This window comes from Aplysia californica, unplaced genomic scaffold (genome assembly GCF_000002075.1).
Source record: "Aplysia californica isolate F4 #8 unplaced genomic scaffold, AplCal3.0 scaffold00062, whole genome shotgun sequence".
Classification (NCBI taxonomy): Eukaryota; Metazoa; Mollusca; class Gastropoda; order Aplysiida; family Aplysiidae; genus Aplysia; species Aplysia californica.
The window spans coordinates 154346-162859 of NW_004797332.1; the positions used below are offsets into that span (position 1 = coordinate 154346).

The 8514-nt window shown below is 38.4% G+C and overlaps 1 protein-coding gene across 1 annotated transcript in view; it reads right to left on the reverse strand.

Annotated features, from left to right (window-relative positions):
- Positions 1–713: 713 nt before the first annotated feature.
- The window catches only part of LOC101856246 (lipoyl synthase, mitochondrial), a 13932-nt gene continuing 6131 nt past the window's right edge, over positions 714–8514 (reverse strand). Inside the window, exons 6-11 of the mRNA XM_005093335.3 lie at positions 8162–8219; positions 7053–7181; positions 6168–6313; positions 5180–5250; positions 3875–3986; positions 714–3322 (exon numbers count right to left, since the gene is read on the reverse strand). Coding sequence (XP_005093392.1) covers positions 3270–3322; positions 3875–3986; positions 5180–5250; positions 6168–6313; positions 7053–7181; positions 8162–8219 — 569 coding nt within the window. The 3' untranslated portion in view covers positions 714–3269. The remainder of the gene's footprint in view (positions 3323–3874; positions 3987–5179; positions 5251–6167; positions 6314–7052; positions 7182–8161; positions 8220–8514) is intronic.

The window sequence follows — 8514 nt, forward strand, 5'->3', positions numbered from 1 at the left end:
ATTTGTCTTACTTTCCATGAAAAAAAAATACTCATCTGTCTTAACAGAAGCTGAGGTATTTGCGATTGAAAGAGGTGAGGTTGCATGATTTCAGAGATAAAAATAAAATTAGCGAGAAAATGGCCGCCAATGTTAGGTGACTTCCAAAGCTTGAAAGTCCTTGGAAATTGACAAATTAAATTTTCTGTGCCTTTAACCAACATTTTTCGGTCACATCCGAACAGAAATGTGTTTTTAAATTAACTCAAAAGGTGTTGAGCCAAAAAACAAAAACTCAATATAAATTGCTAAACAAGCAGAAAAATGCCGTTTTCTTCAATTTGATTACATGTATTTTGACGAGCGCCTGGTTTCACCACACTGCCTCACAAACGATCCCCTCTGTGCTATGAAAGAAGCTTCACTCAATTTTCTTTTAAAATCCCAGCAGACTTGAGCATAACCATATCTCATGCAATATTGACCTCTACTTTCACTAGACATATTGTCTCTCCATGTTATCACTTATATAATTTAATGCAGAACTTGTATTTTGATGTACGTCATTCCATATGTTATAGCTTGAAAACCCATTTCACGTACAGTTTTCCTTGTCTGTCCTTAATTAGACCAGGCTCTCACAATGGTATGATAAAATAAATAATCTCACCTAGTTTGGTTCTGTTCATGCCAAACACCGTTGAGACAGATTTAATAAACAAGAGACAATAATATAATACTTTGCATTTCATTTATTTTCAGAGCTTCAATAAATCTTGACTTCAACTTAACAGTGGAAGATAATTTTTTTTTAAGTGCAACTAATCAAATGAGGATAGTGTTTTCGTTAGAAAAACTAATATAACAATTTAGAAACACATCTTAGACTACGAAATAAAAATTTTTCTAAAGAAACAAGAAAATGAAGTTTCCAACAAAGGCCTAACAGTGAAAAGAAGGAGCAGACCACAGCACAGAACCCACCAACTGTACGACAGCACTGCCATGTAATGTCACCAACATGTCTCCACAAAGGAAAGGAACAGAGAAATGACATCTAGTCTTTGACAGCGGTGCGAGTGAATTTGATGTTGCACCCTTTAGGTGAAAGATGTTCACTTACTAGATGAGATAAATTAAAACAACTCTTGGGGTTTGTTTCTATTTCATAATACTGTGTCTACTGCATTCACAAGCAATATGATGCTTAACACAAATGGACACTATACTGAGGATCCAGAGATACAACAAGCTTGTAATCAGTTCTTGTGTCTATTCTTTATATGTTTGGCTGAACTACACGCGGTTGTATTGAAAAAATAAATGATTTCTACATTTTCCCGACACTTTCAAGCGTTTTTCTTTCCATGGCACTGCATTTTGTGAATCGACAGTGTATCAGAAAAAAAATTCAATTTGACAGTAACAGTCGCAAAACATATATGTCTTAGATTTCTACTTTCAAGGAAAATAGTGTGACAATGTCAAGCCTGTCACGAAATGGATGAATACTTGCTTAGCGCCAAAATCCCATTTCAAAATTTTCACATCGTAAACTGGCACTATATTAACTTGACATGATGCAAGACGGGTCTCCCAGCAATCTTTCAGACCAAAGTAAAACCTGACCTAATTTCAAATTTACACTGTTTGCGACTGTTACAGTTGAATTATTACCAACATCATTTGAACAGTAATTAACAAAAATATAAAAAAAATTTTTATCCCTATGACTATGATGATTGGCCTCTCTGAACTTAAAAAGAGACTAACACAAACATACAAAATAAAGACTGTAGAGAAACAACAACAATCGTTGTGCTGAGGTTAAGAAAGAAATTATGCTGACTATTCACTCCTCATACATACATCTTTAATATGAGAACCAACAAAACAAAAATCCAGGTCCGATTAGTATATATGTACAATATCACATTAACATTCTAAAATATTGTAAGGAGGCATAATTTCTTTCATTCACTGTTTCTTTCACAAGTAACAACACTTTGCATGCTCAAAATCAAGAGAAAACATTTTGCCTTGACATGACACTAAATGTTAGCAAATGAAAGCCCTTTTAATGACAAGATTTCAATCATACAATACAAAGAGTGATCAACCGAGAAAACACACACAAAAAAAAGACAAACTCACTCCCTTGAACCTCACAAAAATCGTATTAGTGTATGGGTATAACACCCATATCAACACTATTAGGTTTTTAAAGAGGTAGGGCCTACAAATTTAACGTCCGTCTCCAATAGGACCAGGCCAAATAGGTTGACAGCCTTGAAAAGTCCACAAAATTATCTGAGTGCAAGAACGCCCAGTCTGGGATTCGAACCGAGGCCATCTGTTTTGTTATGGTCCAGCATGATACCAACTGAGCTAATGGAGCAGCCTTTCACACACAAACTTATTTCACAATGATTAACACTACTACAATCAATGCATAACATAACAACACAGACACAAAACAGCTCTGTACTGCTGTTCGCTGCTCGCAGCTTTGGTGGAAAGGGAGGGGGCGGAGGAGAACTGGAAACCAAACAAGGTCTTCAGGGTGATTTAAGGGGGAATGAGATACATTAAAGTAGCTTCCAACCGATAATAATGCTGAGACATTACACGTTAACCTCCGAGCCAGAGATACCACAACCAGGTAACCAGATGAGGGGGAACAGCCTTCCTTAGCACAACCTACCAAACACATTCTAGTAAATTCTTAGCCAAAAACCAGTATACGTTCTTGGAAAATTGTAGGTACTGTCCTAAACGTAATAAAACCGGTAAAAGGCATAATGATCACCTTAAGACGGACTAGGTCTTTTCCATTTGGGCCAAATATATACTCAAATTCAAGGCAATGGAGTCCTACAGCAATCTAAGTACCAGTCATCACGCACCAGGATGAATTGTGAATCATCCACCTTCACCAAATATATACACTAAAAAGTAACTTAAAACAAAGTGGAAGTAATGAATAAGGAAAATAATCTTAGGACTCCTCGTTGCCACCCCTTCCTCCCCCTTTTCCTCCTCTTTTCCTCCCATCTAAAGTAAATGAAGTTTTAGAATCATGATGGGTTCTACAAATATAATACCACGGGGAACTCACTTGTCACACATAACTAGTCAGGACACTGACACCCGTTATACATCAGTTAAAAACAATTACATTTTGACATTTTGCAGATCTAACTGTAAAAACAACATCTGTGAGAACAATCTGCAGCATTCATAATAAGTTTCAATACATCACAAAGCATATGACACCAAGCCCAGGGTTCTTAGGGTGACTCTGACTTCCGCTGTTCAAGGAGATTCTTCAGGAAAAATTCACCTAGGAAAGGAAGAATAGTAACATATATTAGGAGCAGTATGATTTTCCGAATCTCTAAAAATTATTTACTTGTCCTGCATAGAAAACTGAGACAAACAGCAATGAAGGATATAATAAGGGTGAACAAAAAAAGGACATAAATTTTAAATACAGTAGCAATAGCACATAGCTTTACAATAAATAAACAAGTATTTCTTGAAAGAAGTTGCTCGAACGAGGATAGTATTTTTTAGTCATTGGATAGACATTCAAAATTATGTCATTTTTGCACAGATAGTACTCTTCGATACAGAAAAAGACCAAGAATAGCGACATTATAAAGTTATATACTCTTTACTCAGATCCCTCACCTGTATTTCTTTTTTTTTTTGTTCCCCGCCAAGTCCTAAGCAAATGTTACCATCCATAAGGTGAGCTTGATTATTTCGTCCACCAATTGTTCAAATGTACAAGCCCAAAATTTTGACTTTTTAACACTAGTTTCTTAATCAGTTGTATTAACTGTAAGTACAAGGCAGAGGTGGGGAGGGGGGGGGGGGGGGAATCACTCACCAGCCTTGTAGGAAGAGCGAACCAGAGGCCCACTGGCAGTGTAAGCAAAGCCAAGCTTATCCCCAACTTCTTGCCAGTACTGGAACTTGTCTGGATGCACATACTCTTTGACCTTAGGATAAATGCAACAACAAAATAATAATAATAATAATAATGATGATGATGATGATGATGATGATGATTAAAAACAGAATTACTCAAGTTGAGTCGGATAGACTGGGGGAGCGCAGGCAGCAGTAAAGCTGAAACTCTTGTAGTCTTGAAAATAGCTGACACATAACTCTAATCATCCATGCAGAACGCCTGCGTTTTCAAACAGTAACAATGTTTGACTTCTATCACATATACACTCAAGGCACCCCCCCTCCCCCCCCCCCGAAAAAAAGATCTCGCCAAGGTTGTTCATTTATTTTTTTTTATTCCTTTACTTTATCCCCAATTGATACATGTATCACAGCACGCACTTTAAGCCCAAGTGTAAAAATGAAAACCCCACCTCCTCCCCCGGTCGTCCACACTGGTTAAGTCCCAAAAAACACCTCGACCAATGTGACCGGTGTGAATGAACGTTGCTGACCCCGACAGCCGACGGTCCCCGACACAAGCACTTCTCACACGTACGAGGTCAGGTCACGTGATGCGAATGAGCATTTGAACGTTCCACTGACAGGTGTTGATGATGGGCCCGACTAACCAGAACTCAGACGAAGCTTGCTGTTAAAGCAACGGCAGAACAACGAATAGATTATTCTTAGGCCCATGGCATAATTGTTACAGTAATCAGGACACCATCGGAGAATTTGGGTTATAAAAGCAAAAGTAGATCTTGAGCCTATCTATGTCGGAATTCAAAATCGATACTACGTCGATTTTAGCTGAAATAACGTGCGTGAGTCATCTACTAATCTAGATTCGGCATAGATGCTTTAGAAAGTAGCGTTCCTAGTTCCTGTCGATAAAAAATCCAATCCATGCTTCCAAGCAAAAGAGATTGCAGAACATAATGTATTTTTTTCTAAGAATCGGACGCAACAGACGCAACGACAAAAAATCAGGATACTGGCAATCGAAATCAGGAATATCGGGATGCTTCAGATTTGGGGCAAAAAATCGGGATATCCCGATTAAATCGGGATGAGTGGCAGGTCTGAGTACCCATTCCCACTTCAGTGAAGAGAAAAAAATCCAGGTAAAGTCCCTTTCCCAAGAACACAACGTCGGGCATGTAACAGAATTCAGACCTATGACCTTTCAGTTGCAATGCACATTCCTTAAACCAAACAGAACAAACAACATATCACTGACCTTGAGGTGCCGCTTTGTAGGTTGCATGTACTGCCCCAGGGTCAGGCAGTCCACATCAATCTTTCTCAAGTCTGAGGGGGGAAAAGGAAAGTAATATTTACCATGTCACATCACAATATGATTCGTTCCTACTGTGGGAATCATCCAGAGATAGCTATTGTCCAGTCTTGAAAATGACAGAATGCCATCTGTTCTGTCCCTCTGGATAATGACCAGAAAAGAAAATACAGAGGGGGAGGGGCGAAAGAAGATGTGAGAGGGAGAGAGAGAGAGAGAGAAACATAGAAACACAGAGAGAGAGAGAGAGAGAGAGAGAGAGAGAGAGAGAGAGAGAGAGAGAGAGAGAGAGAGAGAGAGAGACAAAGAGAGAGAGAAAGAGAGAGAGAAAGAGTGAGAGAGAGAGAGAGAGAAGAGAGAAGAGAGTGTGTTTAGTTTGAAAGAAGTTTTCAAAACTTGCAGCACTCTAGGTCATATAAATACCAAAGATTAAAGTTACAAGACAATACCAATCCTAAGTAGAAAGAAGAAAGGTAGCAAAGGATAACAGTAAATAGAGACAGAAGAAGTCAACCATACCACAGTGCTCACCAACCACCTACACAGACAGTGTGTAACACAGAAAAGCTGACATAAAAGACTAACTAAAAAGGAGAGAAAAGTGAGTAACGGATTAAAAATTAAGGCAAGCCATCAGAGCACCCGCCAACCACAAACCCAGGGTGTTTATGACTGTTACAACCATAAACATTACCCATAAACCTGTTAGCTTCCCTTCGAAGACCTCCCACAGTCCGTTTGTGCAAAAGTCCCTACTCATCTCATGAACTCAACGCTTATAAAATTTATCAGCACTCACAACAGCAAAAGCAAAAATTAAGGCAAGGGGGAGAGCGGCTGTGGTGACATGATGAGGGGAGAATTCGAGAAGAAAGCTGAACAAGTGAATTTAAAAAAGGTTTTGGGGTACCTACAGTCCAACATGACTCACCTTCCATTGTTTGCAGGATTTGGTCGTCCGTTTCCCCAAGACCCAGCATGATGGAAGTTTTGGTGACCATCTTGGGGTGACGTTTCTTGACGTGTGTCAGAACGGCCATAGACTGGGCATAGTTAGCTCTGGGGTCCCTCACCATCCTGCCGGTAGTTGTCAAATTTATTCTTAAATTATTTTTTGTTGTTTTCTTTTTTATGTAAGTGGGTTTTTTTCAGTGTTTTTTAACTCCTCCACTGACACAGTTTACATCACTCTGAAGGTGGGCTTCCACCATGCTTGTCAGGGCCAACCCGAGCTGAGAGGGATATAACATCCCAGCTGACAGACTAAAATACTCTATAAAAATGTTCCCCACACAGGAATTGAATTCAGGTCTTCTACATGTCTTAGGCAAAGCACGTAATTGCTACATCACAGACACTGGAATTCTAAAGTTTCTAATCATGACTTCAGTGGAAGTATTTACAAAAACATCATAACAAAAAGGTAGCATTCAACCATCACTGAGATATTCCTTCGAGGACAAAAAACCCAAGATTAAGGACAAGCAAATAAAAATAGTAGCATTTCATGCAGTATCACAAAAGCAAATTGGTTGGAATTAAGAATAAAAGCTTATTAGGTTGCTCCTTCTGCATATATTGCATCTATATATTTGGATTTTTATGAGATATCTAAAAAGTCAGGAGCTCATTTGATAAAATAATGGTCAGGCAGTATAAAAATGTGTTTAATGTCAGCAAAAATTGCAGACACAAACAGTATCAGCTGGGCTTGAAGAGTTAAGGACTCAAGAATTACCTGGGCCAAAGGGAGGTGAGGGCTTAAAATAGCCAGGTGCTGTAAAGGTTAAAAGGCACTTCACAATAAAATACCCACCACTGCATGGCCTCGACTGTTTCCACATTGTGGGCGTATACATCAAGGCCAGAGTCTGCCACCACAGTGACTGCCTCCATATCACCTCGAAAGTCTGGGGTTAGACACTCCACCAAGATGGAAGAATTTCTGAAAAGATTTTTAAAAGTATGAAACAAATAAGTCATTCAGAGAACAAAAAAAAAAAGACTTGATGCTAAACTCTTCAAGGATGTACCAAACACATATGTCCAATCAGCAGCAAACCAAATGCAATGTTTACGCCCATTTCAAACCATCATACGCAAATCAGAAATACAAATTTGTATATTTCATTGTAAGCAGTTTCTAAGTTTAAGACAAAGGAAACAAAATTGACACCTTTGTATGAATAATGAAATTATCATGTTTCTTTTTTAAACTTCCTCAAAACAACGTGTCATCAAATGATGTTGAATAATCATTATGCAGATTATTGAACTTTTCAAGACTAGAGCATCTTACAAAAACATAGCTTGAGTAAAGAGGGCATTTTGAACAGAACCAAATTTCTTCAGTCTATATTCAAAATCTTGTATCCATCACAAGGCATCAAGTGGGTTCTCTGTAACATTATGAAGTCTTCTTATCTTATGGAGATCAATCTACAGAAACAACTCTACAAAGACCTCAAAACAATGAAACTTTTACTGCTATACATGAGAAGTTTCAACAAGAAAGGTTCTCTTTACTAAAAGGAAGACACCGTTGCATAGAATCTGAAAGATGATCCTCTCCCTCAAAAGCAAAACACATATATTCAATTGTGCTTATTCTGCTCTTGAAAACAGGCATAAATATGTAAAAGGTTAACAACTCAATTATGAAAAGTTTGTTTAACAACATAAATCGTTTTCAGAATATTATTGATATGAATGTCATTATCATTTACTCTGTTTCATGGAAAAGTCTTCTGCACAATGTGTATGCTTAATGTGATGTGGGTCACTGGGCTTCAACACTGAAAAAATACCTGCCTATCAACCTATTCTGCTCTCAGTAAAACAACATCTTGTGTATAGAACTTTCTTCAGCCAAGAATATGTTCAAGAAAACTTACAGATTGATCTGCGTTGCATTAAAATCCGTACCTTGACTTGATTTCTCTCACAGTTTGTGCAAAATGGGCTGCTCCTCCATCAGGCATATCTACACAAAAAAAAGATATAAAAAGAGATGATAAGATAACAAGTTACTGATCACCACAAAGACAAACCTACTGCAGCATGGTCTAGATATACAGGCACCTGCAATCAATCTCTCTCTCTCTGTCTCTGTTTCTGTCTCTCTGTGTCTCTCTCTCTCTGTTTCTGTCTCTGTCTGTCTCTCTCTCTGTCTCTGTCTCTGTCTCTCTCTCTCTGTCTCTCTCTCTCTCTCTGTCTCTGTCTCTCTCTCTCTCTCTCACTCTCTCTCTCTCTATCCCTCCCACACTCACACACACACA